The sequence below is a fragment of the Stegastes partitus genome, unplaced genomic scaffold (assembly GCF_000690725.1).
Source record: "Stegastes partitus isolate 25-593 unplaced genomic scaffold, Stegastes_partitus-1.0.2 Scaffold33, whole genome shotgun sequence".
NCBI classification, from domain to species: domain Eukaryota; kingdom Metazoa; phylum Chordata; class Actinopteri; family Pomacentridae; genus Stegastes; species Stegastes partitus.
This window is the reverse complement of record NW_007577764.1, coordinates 283,451-303,546: the sequence shown is the minus strand read 5'-3', so window position 1 is coordinate 303,546 and position 20,096 is coordinate 283,451. Positions and strand designations below refer to the sequence as shown.

General features: G+C 41.6%; 1 protein-coding gene across 1 annotated transcript in view; it reads left to right on the top strand.

Annotated features, from left to right (window-relative positions):
- Nucleotides 1–20,096, top strand: part of ncanb (neurocan b) — a 123,134-nt gene that overhangs the window by 88,060 nt on the left and 14,978 nt on the right. The window contains exon 11 of the mRNA XM_008300600.1: nucleotides 17,914–18,072. Coding sequence (XP_008298822.1) covers nucleotides 17,914–18,072 — 159 coding nt within the window. The remainder of the gene's footprint in view (nucleotides 1–17,913; nucleotides 18,073–20,096) is intronic.

Genomic DNA, 20,096 nt, shown 5'->3' with positions numbered 1-20,096 from the left:
CTGCTATAGGGGGGAATAGCTCGTTTGGTTATTTTTTAAAATCATAATCGCATTGGGTGAAGCTAAGCACCTTTGGTGTTCCCTCAAAATAGTGACGCGTGGTGCTGTTTTAGTGGAACTTTTGCACACAGGGAGATGAGCCCTATCACTAAAATGGAAAATCCATCAAAAAAGGTCAGGGCTGCCTTGATGCATAGTCCAAATCCTCTGCAAAACTTTACTATGTGATAGGTTGCTGCCTGGAGGCTTTTGTTTTCTGTAGTGAAGTGGACTGAAGACTAGGTCACCTGAAATGAGCAGCCAATGGCAGGCTCGTACCTGCAGCCAACATCTAATGAGTCAGTCTATGGAGCGTTTGTCCTTCTTTATGTGTAGTCAGTGCTAGTAACTGCTGGGAAAAGAAACAGTTCTGGAGTTGGAAAGATGGGGCAATTTGCTTTGCTATTGAGTTGCATTAAAGGAAATGTAGGATAAAGTGATTGTGGGGGCTTTATCGATACTAGGGGTAAAGATCTGGGCATCCTGTCCTTTGCTGGCCCTTTTTTGTTCAAACTGCCTCCTGAAAGTCCAGCCACTTCACGGAAGAGCAATACTAAATTGCTCAAGTGCCCCCTTAATCTTACTGTCCTCCAGATTCTCATTAGCTTTTGATCCTTCTGATCTTTCACCATGGCAAATGTTACTTTGGTAACTGCAGTTTTGTAATTTCCCAGTGGTCGTGATTGCCTCTTTAATATTCATTCGCCTCCTGTGGTGCGAATCATGAATAAACAAACAAAGGAGGAACTGCTGGACATAAGCATGAGTTATAGTTTAAAGGTCCCATTAAAATTTACAGCTTCTTTAAATCACGGCTGGTTATTAAACTGCGAGATACAGAAACACTTGATCAATCTTTAAGAGTCTCACAAATTAGGACTTTACAAGCCTTTAGCTTACAGTACCAAGGGCAGGCCTTTCTCCTTCCAAACGCTTACTCATGTTGGTTTCACCTGAGTGTTGCCTGCCTCCCTGTCATTTAACATTCACCGCAGCTGTGCGTGCATTTCTTCTTGGCTGATTGGGAGCAGCGAGCCTGATTGTGTAAATCTAAAGCGTCTTTTTTCTTTTTTTTTTTTCTGACGCTTTTATCTGTCGCCGCTCCGTGCTCGCAGAAATATAGGATTCAGCTGTGAAAAGTACAATTCGCAACAGGCGTCGCTCCAGCGTTTCAGCGTGATCTCGGTTTGATATCCAGAGGGAGGTCTGGACTGCGACATGAACAGTAGAAATGAACTCATTTGTTCCGCCGGAGCTTCCATCCATTCAAATGTCATCCAATTGGTATCTGTCTCACAAAAGTGATCCAGTTTTTTCCGTCTCATTTCTTGTGTGTGCTTGAGTGTGAGCGTGCGCGAGGGTGTAGGTGTTTGTGCGCGCTCAGGTCTGTGCGTTGTGAAGCTCGCAGCCTTGGATGCAGGGTAGATCGGGTCCGTTGCAGGCTCCCTGAGGCCTGTTACCATGGTGATCCCATCTGAGAGTCAATAATAGTAAGTGGACAGGGCTGAAGTCCTCCAGTAAATGCGCTGAGAGGGACAAGGAAATGGCTTCTTAGGCTGTTATTTTTACAATTATACCGACATCTCACATTTTTCTTTCTTTCAGCTCTGTGAGGCACCGTGGAGATTGTTGATAACCTCCTTTCATTAAGATTCAGCAGTATTTGTAATGTAATTGTGTAATAATTCATCCTCGTGCAGTTTTTTTTTTCTCTTGTTGTTATCAGTAATGAATGGATGTTTGTTGAAAAGAATAGGCGGTTGTGATTAGAGCAACAAAGGCACCAGTCGCTTGTTTCACTCTTTCGTCTCATCCCACAAACAATGTCTGTCCTGCTGTTTTTTTGGCTCGCCGCCTAATCAGCGGCGGAGGCAGAAGCGAAATCTTCCTCGGCCCGACTGAAGTGAAAAGTGACAGGGAAAGCATTAGCTCTCATCAGCTTCTTTCCTTCCCGTCTTGCCTTTTTCATCCGTCGTTCACTTTCTTCGACTTTCTCCCTCGTTTCTTTCTAGGGAGGAAAACGACATAATGTGAGGCTGAGAGTGTGGATTTGTTACTTTGCTATTCCACTACTGTAGACACCTCTGTTTCATGTGTTTTTTTTTTTTTGCTTTTCTCTCCCAACCTTTTCTGCTGTCACTCCCTGCACTTCTTGCATCTTTTTGTGCCTCTCATCTCTGTTGCACCACAGGAGGCTTTGTTACGCTCCGCGAGTGTGTTTGTGTGTGTTTATCTCTGTGTGTCGCAGTGTGTGTGTGTGTGTGTGTGTGTGTGTGTGTCAGCGTGCATCTGCTGTTTTGCTGCGACTGTGTGTGGATATGTGATGCTTTAGCATTTCTTGGAGCTGTGAAGTTGGAGATCTTTCAGCTAAGAGACCTTCACTCACCCACCAGCACATGCACACATATGTGTCCCCGCATTTGAGGACCCTCATTGACATAATCCACACTTTAGAAGCCAAACTTTAGCCGAACCTTTGCTCTAACCTCACATCTCAACCCTCAAGCGGCGCTTTGAAGAAAATGCGGGCCAGAAAAAAAATGTTGCCGAAAACATCCTCACTTTCCAGGACACAAAAGATCACATTAGTCCTCGCAAAGAAAGACATGGAGAAGCTCGCACATTCCTCATTTCTTCTGTTGCTTCTCTTCACTGTTGGCACACTGACACAATATTTGCAACACCCACAAACAAACAAACTCTCTCTACCTACCCTTGTACCCTTCCAAATATCAAAGATTATTTTCATCTCTGTTTATTCAATAGATGGCAGCTGAACACTCTGACTTGAGGCAGTGAAATTACAATGAGGCACAATAGCTGCAAAAAAAAAAAGAAAAAAAGAAACAACAACAACCCACCCAGCTTAATAAAATTATAATCTTATCCACAGGAAATAAATTCTGACTGTCTCTCTCGCTGTTTCCTAACAGAACAAATAATCTACAGATTGAAAACAAAAAGCCTGTGTTAAAGGGATTGTGTAGCTAATTAATCCCAAGGTGTCTGGCTGCTGCTCGGTTATCTGTGAGGAATGTGTTTGCTGCTGCCCTAAACTCACAGACTCGCCTTTCATCCATCTTCTCTGGCACCCTTTTCGGTTCCTCGCCCCATTTCCATACGTCAAATCATTAATATTTATTACGTTGTTTTTGGGAGGAAAAAGAAAATAAAACGGATGCCATCCTCCAGTTGGCTGCGCAGCTGTTACTGGAAAGTATGACTGGGGATTGCTGGTTGAGACATACAGGCTAGTGTTGCCAGCCGGTTTATCCCACAAGTGTGTCGGTGGAGTTTGCAGCCTTCAGAAAGTGCAGTGAAACCCATCAGATATGAATCCAGAATAAGTCAAATTGTTCCCGGCTGGATGGCTCACCTATTCCGCTGGCACACACGCTTTCAAACACACACAACTACATATGCGTGCATAGACACACGGAGCAAAGTTGCTTTTGACAGGGAAACAAAAACTCGACAGCGATACAGGAAAGCAAAGTAGAGCACAACCCCTCCCCGAAAGAGGACGGCGGGTGAATCTGGGGCAGACAGATACCAAGACTTTTGAGTATCTCGATGCCAACAGCAACACCAGCGCTGCAGATTGGAGGCAGGGACCAGATGATGTAGTGGAGCCTACACACTGAGACTAATGAGGAGCAGAGCAGACTGAGCTGACTAACGGCAGCAGGAAGTGCTTCAGAAAGCACCAGATGCAGTTCTTTAGTCACTCTGTCACTTTGCGCTTTCTTTTTTTGTCACTTTCTCACTATAACTTGTCCCTTGTTGTATTTTACCTTTTCTGTAACACACATTTGTGCCTCTTGCTTACAGTGAAGGTGATTTACTTGTAATTTTGAGTAATTAGGGGTAATGGTGTGTGAACTAAACTGCTTATTGCAGAAAATGTGGGTAATATTGAACAGAGGGTTTCCTCTGTTAGTTTAAATGAGCTCGCTATGCCTAAAAAGTACGCATCCATCATTTAAAGATTTAGGTCCAGTGCCTACCTCCAACCACAACTGCAAAATTTCACCAGTCTCCACTAAAAGTTTTAGTTGTCCAACCGATAATGTAGTTTATTCGCCTGAACCAATCACTCCATAGCTGTAAAGAGGAAACTCCATGCAATGTTACACATCAAAGTCTGTTTACAGGTCTTGGAGGGTATTGCTTTGTGAAAAAAGTTGACAGAAGCTTGGTATGGCTCCAGAGAAAACTGCACAAAACTTTATGTTAGGGCTGAACCGACAATGAATAAAAATCGGAGGGTGTGAAGTTAGAAAGAACCAAGCTGACTAGACATCTGTAGCTCACTCCTCATGTCGAGGCCAACAGTTCGTTGTTATATTATTTGCTACCAGAATAACAGACCCATATATGTGATTGAACTCTCCGCAGCTGAGACGCATTGTACATAATGTAAAGTACACTCTAAAAGGTAATACCTCACTGGAATCACATTAGTGTACTTTATTTATTTCTCATTGTCCTGTTAGTTTAACTCATGGACTGTGAATATGGACTCATTTTTCCTTAAAGAGTTATAAAACTAAAAACACTTGAGTAAACTGGACTTGAAACGTTCTGTTCCTGGATCGAACACAGAGCTCAACAGTGCACATGTGCAGTAGAGAAGTGCAGGAGAAGTTTCCAGAAACTTTACGGGGCGGCTGTGACTCAGGTGGTAGAGCGGGGTCGGTCAGTTCTGGTCGGGTTCGATTCCGCCCTGTAACCTGTGTCATGGTCGTTGTGCCCTTGGGCAAGACACTTCACCCGCCTTGCCTGGTGCGAATGCGTATGAATGGATTGTTGGAGGGGCCGTAAGCGCAGAATGTGGCTACAATCGTAGCTACCACCACCAGGATGAATGTGTGTTAAGAAATAATTGACAGTGTAAAGCGTCTTTGTGTGTCTAGAAAAGCGCTGTATAAATCTGATCTATTATTATTTAAGTTTCTAACACCTGGAAAGATCAAGTTTGTTATATTTGCTATTTTAAGTTCACAAAATTAAGTAATTACAGCTGCATTTTAAGTAAACTTTACAAGTAGATAATAAGTAAACTGAATTTAAGACTAATGCTTATATTTACTTACCTTTTTTGAGTGCAACCGGTTTCCTAGATTTGTTTCTAAGCAACTTTTTTACATTTTACAGTGTAGGTGCGAGATTTTGGCAAACGAAAAAGAATGCATGGAATAAAGAGGTGTTCTCTCAGTTTCTCTTTTATCCACATTGTCTGCTGTGTGACAACACTGTAGAAAAAAGGCCGTTTTTGCAGAGCTGTACACTACTGAATAGTGCTCAGCGTTACAGAAGAAAGATAGAAAGATGTTTAAAGAACGGTTTTGGTCTCTGTAGCGAATTTTACTGTTGATAACAACTGTATGAGGGCGGTGAGGTTAATTTGTGTATAACTCACGTATGTAAATTGTGTTCCTCTCACGCACCACCTGTTTGCACAGTTTTGGATTATTTAGAATCAGGCACTGCCAGGATGGTGATGTCATAGAGGTTTTGTCCATTTTTATCAACCCAGTCTCCATAAAAGTACGTTCCTATACAACAAAACTTCATCCTCAATTACATTTTTAGGGGAACGTTAATTTCCTTTTGAAATAAACGGATATGTCACTTGTGACCGCAGCTTATTTGGTCAGTTTGAAAGAGCCACAAAGTCTCCATATAGGAGGGGAGGATGGAGGCATTTTCACCCAACCGTCAGTGTCAGACCTTTGTTTCATTTTCTGTTGTTGTTTTCACTCCCTTTTTGGATAGGTTTAGGCACCTGTGGTTAGTTTTAGCAAAATGTCACACCGTGTTAGAAGCTTTGATTAGGTTTAGGCACCAAAATGACTTGGTTAGGGTTCGGACAAATATAATGGTTTTAATGACGATTTCATTACATGTTTGAAGCATCTTCTCTGTTTTCTGGGTTACCAAGGTGACAAGTCATTGATTGGCTGAAAAGGAGCAACAGTAAAGCAATAAAAAAAATGTGAAAGATATGTTGCTTAGGATGTATTTGTGATAAAGTACAGACCAACATAAACTGACAGAAGATGCATTCCCTTCAAAACTATTAATTCTTCTAATTTAGAATGCACATTAGGTTGTGTAGGAACATCTTTTGTGGTGACTGGGTTGTCTTTATATACAGTTTCTGGTGTTAGAGTCCAGTTTTGGCACACAACAGAGACAATTAGGGACCCAAATAGCATAACAGAACTAAAATAATTTAGATTCTAAGTGTTGTGATGCCATAAATAGGATTTAGAATCGAGGTTTTGTTAAAGGTTTTGAGCAATGAATCTTAAGCAGCTCTGCATTTTCTCAACAGAAGCATACTCTGGTACTGTGTCTGGTCTGCTGTTTTTATGTACTTGAAATACAACTGCAGGTTTGTAGCGATCCAGGTTCAGGCCAGGTTATGACCATCACAGGTTCCTTTACCCTTATCTTGTCATTGCTTCTTGGCAAAAGGTGTCCATTCTTTAAATCCCATCGGTCAAACATATGTCATCCCGAGCTTATCTCCTCTCTACACTCTTGTTCTGCCACAGTACACTGAGCGCTTTGACTAGACTTGTGCCTCACCTGCTCTGGCTTGTTGTTTAATGTGTCTCCCTTGTTGTTAGGTGTTTTTTTTTTTTTTTTTTTTTTTTTTTTTTTATATTGTTTCTCCTGGAGAGCTTTTGTGACTCAGCACGGGCACTCAGAGTTGACAGAGAGGCTGCGAACAAAGATGTTGTGATTTCACACCGTCGTGCCACTTTGTTGTAAACCTCCTCTGCTCCGTCCCTGACCGTGCTGCTGTCTAAACCGGCGACTCAGCAGAAAGCTTGGCACAAAATTTAATTTTGTGCATCCTGCGGGTCTTTAGAGGCTATTAATGCTAATGAAGATTCATGCGTTCTAATAACATGTCGAGAGGGACACGTGCCAAGACTGAGAAGCGAGGGAGCTGGAGCTTCTTGGTTTACCTCGCCCACAGCCGTCCTCTGAACTGGAAAACACAGCGACAGAAACTAACAGGGCGGCAGGTAAACACATAGAACGTCCCTGAAGTTTTGCATAAGCCCGGCAGAGGCTATTCAAATGGAATAACAGCAAGGCTTCGCTCTCACTCCATATGCTATTGTGTGCAACACTTGCCAATTCTCTCTCCAAACACGAAAGCTGTAGAGATGAGGGGTAATTTATTCTCATTCAAGGTTCTTAATTAGACAATGTACCTGAAGCAACTGTCATCTTCTGCCATGACTGGGGGAAAAAAAGTTCAGGCAGGAGAGAGAGAAACTGTGAAGAAAAGAGGGAAGAAGAAAAAAAAAAAATCCCAGAAAGAAAGCATCAGAGCAGGTGTTCCAAGAGATGAAATGACAGGAAGAGATGGAGGGAGAGTAGAGTCTGCATTAACGAACATTTCTGATGAAGAGGTGTAAAACGGTACTTTGAGCTCTTCTGACGGTTTTTGTGAGCTTCTGTTCTCCCGCTTTCTGATATTCCAAAGAAAATTGTACTCAGATAACAAAGTTATAAAGCCTGGCTTGCACTATTGCAGTCCCTTTAGTCTTTCTTTTGTTGCCATCCCACGGTTCATTTCCACCACAGAAACTTTTCCAGCAATCTTTCCACAAACTTAAACAGCATTTCGACCACAGAAAGTTTGCTCCAGATCTGCTTTCTGCTCCAAAGCGCCTGCCTCGGTGGTATTACTTTCCAGCGAGACAGCAACAGAAAAATAAGCCCAATTGTTTTAATTATATTTTGTATTAAATCAGAAAACAAGCAGAAAACACTCACCTGATCATTTGTCTTTATGAAGCCAGGTTTCTAATCTTTCTGCCATTTCCAGTCTCCATTATTACATCCGCAGGTCTCTTTTTCTCAAACAGTTTCACAGTTTGATCCTGTGTCTGAATAACGACAAATCATTTGCTTTTCAGTCCTCGGTCTAACGTACCTAATCTTTGTGGGTTTTCAGTAACGGTTGAAACACAAGCACCAACGTGGCGAAGCACCGATTTAGTTGTAGAGTTTTATTCCTTTTGATCATCCTCCTAAACTAAGACTTGCTGGCCTCATGTGGGTGGTTAGCAAACAACTAGCAAACAGATGCCTATTTACACATCTAGCAGACATGGATCGACATTAGACATGAAACAGAATTTGTTTTTTAAAGCTGTGTTTCTCAGGTAGCGTATGCGGGGTTTACACACACTTTTGGCTGGAAACAGCTGCTGCTGCTGCTGAGAGGAATGTTAGTCGACTAAAATGGTAAAGTTTTAGACAATGAGACGAAAGATGGGAGAAGAAAAACGGCAGATTCGGGTGATAATTCTCGATAGATTTGTGATTGCAAGATTCATTTGATCCACTGTGTGTGTGTGTGTGTGTGTGTGTGTGTGTGTGTACCTGATCTATTATTGATTATGGCAGCTATAAAAGCACCTATACAGTATGCAACAGAGGTGAATGCAGTTTCAAGATTGTATCATCAAAGTTAAGCAGAAGGATATTCGCTTTTATGTAGAAATATAAACTAAAAGATTTGTTATATTACAGATAAAGGTCCTACGATATTAACCCAGTGCCACAAAAGTCAAGATTCCTTTCATTTAATCAGTCAATCAAGTGCCATACCATTCAACGTAGGTGATCATTTCTCTCCATCTAATCCCATCTTCTGCTTTCTGAATTGTGACTGTTTCCCGTTCCATGTGTAGCCGTGATGTCAGTCCGTCTATCATTTTCATTCTCTTGTCTGCCTTGTCCTCTCTTCACATTAGTTTTTCCTGTTGTGACTTCCAGGATCTCTTTCCTTATGATGTGTCCAAAAAATGTTGCTCGCCGTTTCCTAATTTCCTTTCATTCCTGAGATTCGAATCTTTTGTCATTAATTCAACAATAATCCTCCTTACTATGTAGGATACTAGTGTTGCACAAACTTCTGGAGCGATGATCAGCAGCTCCTCAGAGACATTTTTTTAGCTGCTCTTCACTTGCTCGAATGTTCTCTTTTCGTACCCCAAAGATTTTGGCAGTGTGTTTTGGATGGTTGTCATGCTGGAATATTCATCTTCTGCCAAATTTGTACAAACTGGAAGTCATCTTGTCAGCCTGTATTTTGTTATATCTGTAGGCAGTCATGGTATCATCTATAAACGTCATCTCCTCACACGTGCTTCACTGTCAGGACTATGCATTCACTGTGTTCGCAAAAATTCGGTTTTGTATCAAAGCAAGGGTTTATTTTTGATGGTGTCTAAGGACATGCTCATGACAAAATGCCCTACACACTGTCAGAGCTGTCACAAACTCTGATTTCATTGATGTACTAAGTCTGAAGCACCTACCCATCTGTTTATCAGGCTAGATGTCCGTGGCATCATTTGCCAAGGACGACCACTTCAGCTCTGAATATAAGTACAGTGGCTCATTCTTGAGTGAGTTTCAGCTGCTATGTAGTTGGCCATCAATCCTCCTGTATGCTTTTCCATCTTTGTGAAGTCTCACAATCAGATTTTTAAATTCCTCTGGCAGATCTTTCCCATGTGGTATCATGAGGCGTAGACACAACCCATAGGTCCAAAAGCGTCAATGTTCACAGGTTATTTTATAATGATGTTCATGCAATTAGGCTAATTGGAAATCATGTGTGCTCACTTCTTGTTTCAATGATCTCAGGGTTTTCAGCTCATCTGTCAGACATCACTGGTGTATTGACTTTTTTTGCTCTTTCCACTTAAGGACCTTTATTTTCATGTAATCTTGCTAAAGTATCTGTTTTGGGTTGTTCATGAGAGGAAATCCTCCACTCGTCAACTTACAAATGTTTCAGTTATTGAGAGGCGATTTCGTTTTACATCAGTTGACATTTAAAAGATATCGCCCAGGGGTGTACTCCCTTCTGTTCATTTTTCACTAATAATCTGCGAGCTTATGTGTGTTTTATATCAGCTGTTAGGACCATTACGTTCCCACTCATTTTAGTAGAATACTACCAAAGATGCAGACAGTGAATATTCACCAATATGTTAATGTCTGCACTGTCCTCTCCTTATGCTAATTACACGCTGTGCCCACTCACAGAAACCAAACTTGCTGTGTGAATTTCTGCCTTTTTTTTTTTTTTACTGTAAAGGCCTGAACTGGCCTCTCTTTTACCTCTGCCTCCTCCATCAGCATCAATCTGCCAAGACACATCTATGAGATAATTATGCGGAATGAGTGTTCAGACCGGCATCAGTCATTCATGTTGCTGCTCTGTAGCTGTTTTACTGTAACATCCATTACTCCTAATTGTGAGAATCACACTATTAGAATGTTCCATCAATCAACGCTGCGCTCGTAATAACCGTTATTAATTCCTCAGCTGTTTGCACATTCTTGTCACACTCTCACCTTTGGACGCCGGCTATCAGCAGATTCGCTCGTTTCCCCTCTCTCTCTCTCTGGACTCCTGTCATCTGCCCTCTTTGCAAATGGCACACTGAGCTGTCAGCCTTCAAAGAGTCACACAGGGAGGAAGCAAAATGGCAGCACGCGCACACACACACACACACACACACACACACACCGATGCACGCGAATGCAAACACATGCCGTTTCATCATTCAGGGGATCTAAAAGAGCCGAGCAGCAGAAATATCACTTGGTGATGTGGATAAACGACCCAATCAGTCAGCTGGAAGTGTATGGCCTTTTATTTCCTAACTGCCGTTCACTAAAATCTGTGGGAATATTAATCGCTGAAATGTACCCCCCGCCTCTCCCTCCGCCTGACAGAGGGAGAAAACGGGGGGAAAAGAAGACGACTTGAATAATGTCTAAATATTTGAAGAGGTTGATGTGATGTCGGGCTTTGAGCCTCACTGTCAGCGAGTGGGAGCAGAAATCAGCAGAGACTAGGTTGAAGATCTGAGGGGGAGAAAACATGCCTGTTTATTTTTGATCTCTCCCTTTTTCTTTCTCTCTCCTCATCTCTCTGTCTTGCTCTCTGTTTTTCTTTTTCACTGTCTTTTTTTCTGTCTCACTCTTTCCTGTCCTCCCACTCTGCATCTCCCTGCTCACTTAGTTCACTTTTTTTTTTGCCTTTTGGACGATTTCTTTTTCAATATATGCATATCAATCCTGTCTAGAAATCGCACCTGGTCTGCACTTTTGTGTGTAGTTAATAGCTCCTGTTTAAAAGCATTAGTTGAGGCTTTATTGGGACCAGCAGTAGCCTCGTACACAGACAGGCTCCGGGCCAGCAGCCAGTGTGGACCCCACAGCAGAGGACGTGTGATTCAGTGACGGCTTGTATGTTTAATTTATATATGTGCATATGTGTGGTTCCTGTTTCTGTGTGTGTGTGACACCTACCCTGACTCTCCCGTCCCTGTTCCTGTAGATAACAACCCTTTTTCCACCTCCACGAGCCAAACTGGACCCACTCCGGATGCTAATACAATATACCCGCTGCCATGTGGGCAAACACTTTGAGCAGGTAGCTACCAGGTCTGATGATGGAGCGAAAGAGTAAGCTGGCAGTCAACGGAGAAAATGACGGCAGCGGTGGCCGATTTTGCTCCCAGAGGACCAGAGATAGGATGCTGCTGGTTTAATGTTAATCTGCTCTCTGTGTTCGGAAGCATGTTGTCTATGGCTGCGGAGTGCACTACATCTCATGTGAGGGTAAAGATCAGAAAATACCATTTTCTTCACTTCCCATTAGTGGGTTTTTTGAAAATGGCAATGCTCAGTGTGGACTAATCCACTCCTATTTTAGCTTTTAGGTCTAATCGGGGTCATGCAAGTGGCTGACTTTGGTTTCAGAAAAGCTGTAGTTAAGCTAAGCATATACCAAGACGAGATACAGGCGCTGCAGTTCTTGAAATTCCTATAATATGATGGTATTTCAACAATACAAGGGGCTTAACTCCCATTTTGGTGCATAACTGTACTCTATAAAAGCTCATATCACTGTCCACAGAAACTCAAATGTTTAAAGAAACAGAAGACAAAACTGGAGGAAAGTTTCGCGTTGGTGTGCTGTTGTTCCAGAACAGTGTTTTCATCCACAGAGCACAGGTTCAGAAGCAGCCAAATGTGGCTTTGAACTGTTGCGCTGTTACTCATCCAACCGGCACCGTCTGACTTCTAGAAGCCACCTGTGCTGTGTGGACGGAAACATTGTTCTATAGCAACGATGCTGCAGCTTGACACTTTTCTCTCCTTGCGAAGAGATGACACCAAACAGTTGAGTTTTTGTTGACAGTCTTATAAGGCTTCAGAGTACACAGTTATGTCCCAGAATCAGTGTCATGAGAGAACCTTTTGAATTACACTCATAGATCCATTAGTATGATGGCACCAAAACAGCAATTTATCAAGGCTGTAAGACAGATTTCATACCTCTGGAAAGTTATGTCTGAACCTGTTTTATTTTTTACACATTGACGAGCTCCATCTTTTCATTCATTATCTATACCCTCATGTCGAAGGTTGTGGATGGCTGCAGGCGAGGAACACACTGGACAGGTCGCCAGTTCAACGCGAGGCCAACACAGGGAAACACACAGCCATGCACGCTGGCACTCACACCTCCAACCAATTCAGACCAATTAACTCACGATGCATGCATGTTTTTGGACTGTGAGGAAAACCTTGCAGGTACAGGGAAAACATATACATTGAAAGTTGCAGCCAGTCAGTAGGTCCAAAAGCAGAATTTGCAGTGAGTTTGCCGTAATCACAGAGAAAACCGTCTTAATGCAGTGCAAAGTAATTCTATGGGGATGTGCACTTGCATATGTTTGATTGATCAGCATTGTGTCTTGCTGCATGATGCTTGGTTGCGTTGCAGCAAAAGTTAAGCCACGTTCAAGTTTGGGTTTTTTTTCTTTTTTTTATGGCCTGGGCGACCCTGTGTTGTTTGGCCGGAGCCCAGAGGTGCTGTGTCAACAGAACCGCCTCATTCAGATGAATGAGAGGCAGCGTTTTTCTCACAGGGCTTGTGTTGGTCTGACAGCACAAGCTGATTTCAGCATTCATTAAACAAACATAGGGAAGCAATATGCAAAACTCTGTAGTGGTTACCAGTCCATTAGTGTCCTAACAGACATACACTATGGCTCAGGCAATTGAGAATTCATTGATCTGAATGTTTTTTTACTTAATTTTTAAATTGATGTTTCAGAGCTGTATGGTCTCCTTGGAGTTGTAAGCTGCATAATACTTGATGCAAAATTTAATTAGTTTGGGGGAAAAGATCACATTATTGAAAGAAAAAATCTTCATTTGAATGCAGAGCGGCAAATGATAAGACACAGCTTGATTTACACTGTATACAGTCTCAAGTGGTTCCTGCATAGAAACAAATTATTTTTGCACCTACTTTAAACTTGTAATATTAATATTTAATTGTGTAATAAACTTCACTGTGCTCCGAGTGGGCTGCTTCTTTAATACACCCTGTAACAGGAGACGCGCTTTCTTCCATCGCATCATTAGTGAAAGTAAACATTTCTTGAGAATACATTTGACTGAGAACACAAAAGCAGCCGGCAGATTTCTTCTTCTTTCTTTTTTCTTTTTATTATCAAGGATCTCCGGCAAGTTTAAGGTATTTTTAGGTTAACTAGAGCTTCTTATTTTGTCAATAGAACTTATATGTAAAGTTTTTTTTTTTGTTTTTACTTCTCTCCAAGCAAACTCTCCAAGGAATCTTCAAATCTCTATATCAAGTGATTGAACTGTTACAACCATAAGACAGACACGGCACCAACATCCAGAATTATAAGCAGCTGAGAGCTCTTGGTATGCACCGCGAATGGAAATCTGTTCTAAAAATGAGCAGCTCATGCACACAGAAGTGCGAATGCGATGTTAAACCCCTGCACCTCAGACCACAGAGCCGCCGAGCCGTCCAGGAGGCCGACGCTGGTAAAATGGCTAATTGGGTTTCATGTCATTAGCGTGTTTCGAGGTCATCAGATGAAATCCCCGGACTACCAGGAGAAATTTCCGCAGGCAAAAATAATGAAGCAATCCTCCACTTAATTTACAGAATAATTGTGAGAGCAACTTCCAGCAACGCTGAGAAAACACCGTTAAAACAAATAAGGACAGGAGCAGAAAAAAAAAAGTCCCGCTCATTATGTGACCTGAAGGTCAACAGGTACTACAAGTGGTAAAGTTTTGTATGACAAACAAAATCATTTCCTAGTGCAGATAGAACATATTTTTCTTGCTGTATTTTGCATAAAATAGGGGACAAGTCATCAAGTGCTTATTAGGGACCCAGGATGCGTCTGCTAAAAGTTAAGGAGTCAAGCAAAACACCGAGCTGCTGCTGCTACAGTTTGTGAGAGAAGATTTTTTTTTTTGTATATGCACCTTTATGGTTATTAAATGGATTCATGTCAGACACATGACATTTTCCTGATGTGTGAAACCTCATTTTATATGTAGGAAAGCGCTAAGAATTCTTTGTAAATAAGGCTTGATCCGTGTCTTGTGGAAGCGGGAATCTCTCTTCGCTCAGTCAATCTTCCTTAAAGCCACTTCAGCAGTAAATCTGCTGTGAGGTGGCAATTTGTCATCCTGCCCGGCTCCTAAGCCCACGTGTGCTTAGCTGTGACGAGATTTGGATATTATTTGAAATGTTTTGATGATTTTGCCATAACCAGGTTTTTGTACTGGTACAAAAGCTTTGTGACACCACACTTTGAAATAGGAACATTTTTTTTTCACCCCACAAAATCCTTAAACAGACTAAGGCAGCTTTCTCCAACGTTCTTTCAAGAACTTTTCCTGTACAAAATGTAAAATTGGTCACATATTTATATGAATCAGCAGCTGTCTGATCAAACAGAAAGTAAACAAGGAGATGAATCTGATCAAGCGGTTAATGCCGGCTCTTGCTGTCTGACAGTTTTCGATGCTCATTCGCACGGAGGCGTGTTTGTTGAAACCGCAGATGCATATCCAGCCTTATTGTAGCTGTAACTCATTTTAACGCCGAGAATTCTGTTTTATGTAGGACTCAGTTTCAGCCCCGTCTCATAAAAATTACATTTCCATACAGCTAAACTGCATTTTCAATTAAATTTCGAGGTAAACTTTCTCCCAGATTACATTTGTGACGCATCAGAAATATGCTTGCAATCAACACATCTTTGCTGTTCATGTTATTGCTCGACTGTCGCTCCTTTTCAGCAAAGTAATTATTCATTAGGGGACGGGACTCATCACTCTGGGAATCCAGAAAATGGAGGAGAAGCTTGAAATGTGTTGTGAAAGGGTGATTTTTTAAACTGTGCCATTTCCTGAAACCTCACCGAGCAGTTTTGTTGCCTAAAGCCTTCCAAGCTTGTAACATGTAGTTAGGTTTTAAAATTGAGCAAATTGAGCTTTTTTTTTTCAAATCTAACCAAGCAGCTCTGTTGCCTGAACCTACCCCAGCTTCAGACATGTCAATAACATTGTGTAACGAGTTTTTCTAACCCAAGGTGTGACATTTTCCTACATGTAGCCATGCTGACTTGGTGTCTAAACCTAACCAAACAGTAAATGGCAACTAAAGTGAACTAAACAAAGCTTACATCTTTGACTTTGACTGTCACCATTGGTGTATGAATGTGTGTGTGAATGGGTGAATGCGAAACACTTTGTAAAGCGCTTTGGGTACCGCTAAGGTAGAAAAAGGCGCTATATAAGTACAGACCATTTACCATTTACCATTTGACTTAAGTGCCCTCTGATTGGCACTACAGGGCAGTGAACACCACAACAACCAGAGATTTCGATATATGATCGTTGTGAACAAAGATTGAGACTCACGATTCCATCATATGCGTGGAAATAATGTATGTAAGGTTTATTAGTAATAGCTGTATCGTGCACTAATCTTTACATCTCATAGTTAAACACTCATGTTTCCTCTGTAATCTGTTACTTTTTTAAATGCATGTGTGTTATATTGTCTATAAGAGCAATGTCCTCGTATGTGCACACACATATTAAGCCAATAAACCTGATTATGATTCTGAATAACGGCCCAACTCGACTTGCAAACCTCAGCCTCCGTCCTCCCCGACACACACTCTGCAGCTCTTTCAACCTGGATGTATTTCCCACTACATCATAGCTGCACCTTTCCTGGAGGAGAATATGTTTCTTTCCGAACGTAAATGAGAATGCAGTTTAGTTGTATGGGAGCGAAATTTTCTGCGAGACAGGCTTGTCCATTTCCATCGCACCTGCTATATGGAGACGGATGAAGGCGTGACAAACGGAGCAGGGGATGCATGATGAATTCCAAACGGTGCAGAGTTGCACATTTACGAGTGATACAACCGGACAGACACTTGCCTCCAGGATTTACGTCCTTTCCTCATTTCTGTTCCTCGTGCAGCCGACACGCATTCATCTGTCTGATTTTCGACATGACAGCTTGATTGTATGACATGACTCAGAAATTACCCTCGAAGCACAAGTAACATGCGACTACATGTTGGACACACTGAGGAGCTTTCTGCACGCTGAGCAGTTTTCTTCCTCGTCGTGAGTGAGAGTCACTTTTGCACCCACTGGAGGCATTTGTTCAGGTTACGTACAGCTTTTGGATCAGCTAATGCACTGAGCTGCGAGAGAGAAAATACAGGAATATATCTTAAGCTGCAAATTTGTATTGATTCGTGAGTTTTGCCAAACTACACTCTGGGAGATAAAACGCAGCTTCACCTGAGGAGGCGGCGTTACGATGACCCAGTACGTTGCATTTCAGGGAAATTATGTCACCGCACTTCACAGCAGTGTACCTCAAATGGCCCTGAACGACAGTCTGAATGGAGGAGAGCTCGACAGTATGAAGAAGTGCAGGTTTCAAGGCCCTTATTTCATATCACTGTATAGAAAAGCTTTCATAATGTTCTCCTCTTCCTTTCCTCTATCGATGGCCAAGACTGCATCTCTCTGCATACTAAGCAGGGCCCCATACGGCCCAATTTGCACTGCCCAATTTACCGGTGTCGCTTCAGATTTGTTGGGGGAGAAGCTGAGGCCATTTCCCTGATCCCCACGCTGCAAGGGAGGGAGAGGAGGGAAGGGGTTAACGGGGGGAAACGGGAGGCGGCCCCGGCTGACAGATCGAGCCTGAACCGCATCAACTGTACACGCATTTACATCTGCACACCAGCATCCGTCGGCGGCTCGGAAACTGAAAGCCACGCTCACATTGCATTCGGGATGTACAACTCGCAGTCACACAACTAACCCCCGGAGAGATGACGGGAGGGAAAGATGAAAGAGATGAAGGCAGAGAGGGAGGAAGGGGATGTAGGGACAGTCACTGTGCTGACAGGACTGTGACAGGGCTTAATTACCAAGCGAGCACTGCACACTGGAAGCAATTTCTAAGGATTGTTGTCATTTGAATAGATTAAAACGCCCTTTCACTGCACTAAGCTGTCTCGCCGGCTTCCCTCTGCTGTGGATTAAAAAGTCCAACACAAATCAAAGAGGAGAAGACACAGACAGGAGCGAGAATAGGAGGGATGGAGGCAGAGAGGAATGTCACAGAGGGCACCTAAAGCAACATGGCGCCGGAGGAAAAGCTCAGATGAGAGGGACGGAGGGGAAGGTAGTATGTAGATCTTGTTTGCTACAAGACAGGAGGAACTTGTGTGTGGGTACAGAAAGTAGCACTCAAAGAATAATGGTCTTTTTAATCCTAAATCCTCCTGCATCCTTGTCTGTGCTGCACAGTGTGGGTGTTTAACGATTAAAAAATCCACACTTGTCTTTCCACGTGGATTTTAAATTGATCAATAACCGTCCTTTTCAATTACCTCCCCCCACTTCTCTTTCCAAATCCTTCCGCTGCAGACACCGAAGGCTGCGAGCACACGTGGAGGAAGTTTCACGGCCACTGCTACAGGTACTTCAGCCGCAGACACACCTGGGAGGACGCCGAGAAGGACTGCAGGGAGCACAGCGGCCACCTGGCCAGCATCCACAGTGCAGCCGAGCAGAACTTCATCAGAGGTGGGTGAAGGGGAGACAAGGGAGCGAGGGCGGACGATGGAAATGCTGTTTAGTGGTTGTTCCTGTCCGTTTATATCACAGGAAAGCGAAGAAGATAAGTTCAGGCATTTCAGGTTTCATAAGTCCAGTAAATTTTCTGCAGTGTTCGGTGACTGCTACAGTCTGAAAACTAAAAAGCTGAAAAAGAAATGGTGAAAATCTGGCAGGAAAGGTGCCAGAAACAAAAAAATGTAAGCTTCAAAAACTGTCAAAACTATTTTCTGTACAATAATGATGTTTTTAGGTGATTTAAATACAGTTAAACAGTGTGATTTTACATTTAGACATTGAGAAAAACAAAAAACAAAACCCAAATTACTATATTTAACATTTATAAAAGTACAAATTTTTTATTCGTCTTGTATTTTTTGTTTGTTTGTTGTTTTTGTTTTTTTTTTTTACAAATAGAGGAATACATATGTAAATGAAACTTTTAAAACGAAAGAAAGTATGTAAAGTTAGACTTTTTTCATCATTTAGTTTCAAATGATGGCAAATATCAGTAAAATAACAATTTTATAAATAAATATGGGGGGGGAAAAGTCATTTTATGGTCAAATATGTTTAAAAAGAGCAGCTAAATATTTAGAAAAAATACAGATTTTTGATGTGAACATGATGTACAGTTTTATTTATTTTATTTTTTATAGTCAGCATGTAAATTTAAACTTTTGTTGTGTGATGTTAGTAGATGTTTTCTGTATTTAACACAACATGAAAAGTGTACCAAATAGTTTTAAAACATTATTTACTATTTTTCAACCATTAATATACCGTTTTTTTTCCTCCTCAAATAACTCCAAATGTCTGTAAAATAACATTGTTTTCCTGAATTAAATACAGCAAAATATAGATGAATTTTACAATCGAATTTTGTTTAAAAAAGAAAAAAAAAAAGTTAAGTAGAAGATTTAGAAAAATAAATAAATAAACGATTATAGAAGTCCTCATTCTTTTATTTAGGCATTATATGGAACTTTTGCCTTTCTTAATTTTCTTTCTTTCTTTTTTTTTTTTTTTTTACAGATTTAACACAAAAAAAAATACTGTTTAGAAAAATACAGATTTGTCATATGGTTTTTATGTACAGTTTTGGCTTGCTTTCGTTACGCTTAATGTGTAATTAATACCCTTTTCTGTGATTTTAATAGACAGTTTCTGATATTTAGGCAAGTTAAACAGGTTAAAACATTCTTTTTTTATTAGCTGAAATGTAAATGAATGCTTTTTTCTGTGATTTTACTACATATTTTTTGTATTTAATCTATTTTATAAGTCGCAATTTTTAAAAAAAATAACAGTAAATTGTTCAAAACCTTTTTAAAATTGAAATTAAAAATAACTTTTTACAGTGTAGTTGGAGCATGTGCAAAGATTAATAGGCATAAAAAAATCTCCTATTTGAATTGTAGCGAGACTAACAGTCTCCTGCTGCTTCGGCACAGCGGCGCTCGGAGCTAAATGCTAACCGTAGCATGACGACGTGCTCATCGTGACGGTCGAATGAAGCTGGTGCTTCGCTGATGTAACCAGGTTCATCATCTTAGAAACAGTAGCCGAGGCTCCTGTGTTTTGTTGTATTTACAGTAAAGCCGTCCACCTTAACAAAATGACCCAATTTATCGAACACTGAACTTGTAATTTGGCCAAATGATCAAAGTGACTCCTACGTTTCGAGGCCGAGCGCAGATGAAGAGGCAGCACAAGAGAACACCTTCCTTCATAGTCATAATGTCTTCATCTGCTTTTACAGACTCTCCTCTACGTTATCATTAGCATACTTGGTGACGGCACCTCTTGCCTCATGTGTATTCCGTAACTCGGTGATAAATGTCTTTGGGGTTCAGCCCTTGAAGGAGTTTATTGCGCGCCCCGCTGGAAAAATACCCCGAGGAGTCTGTTCAGCTAAATTAATGTGTGTCACCATTTGTTGCAATGAAACGGTGCTGCAGGCTCTGATGTAAGTGTCTGCGATGGGACGTTTA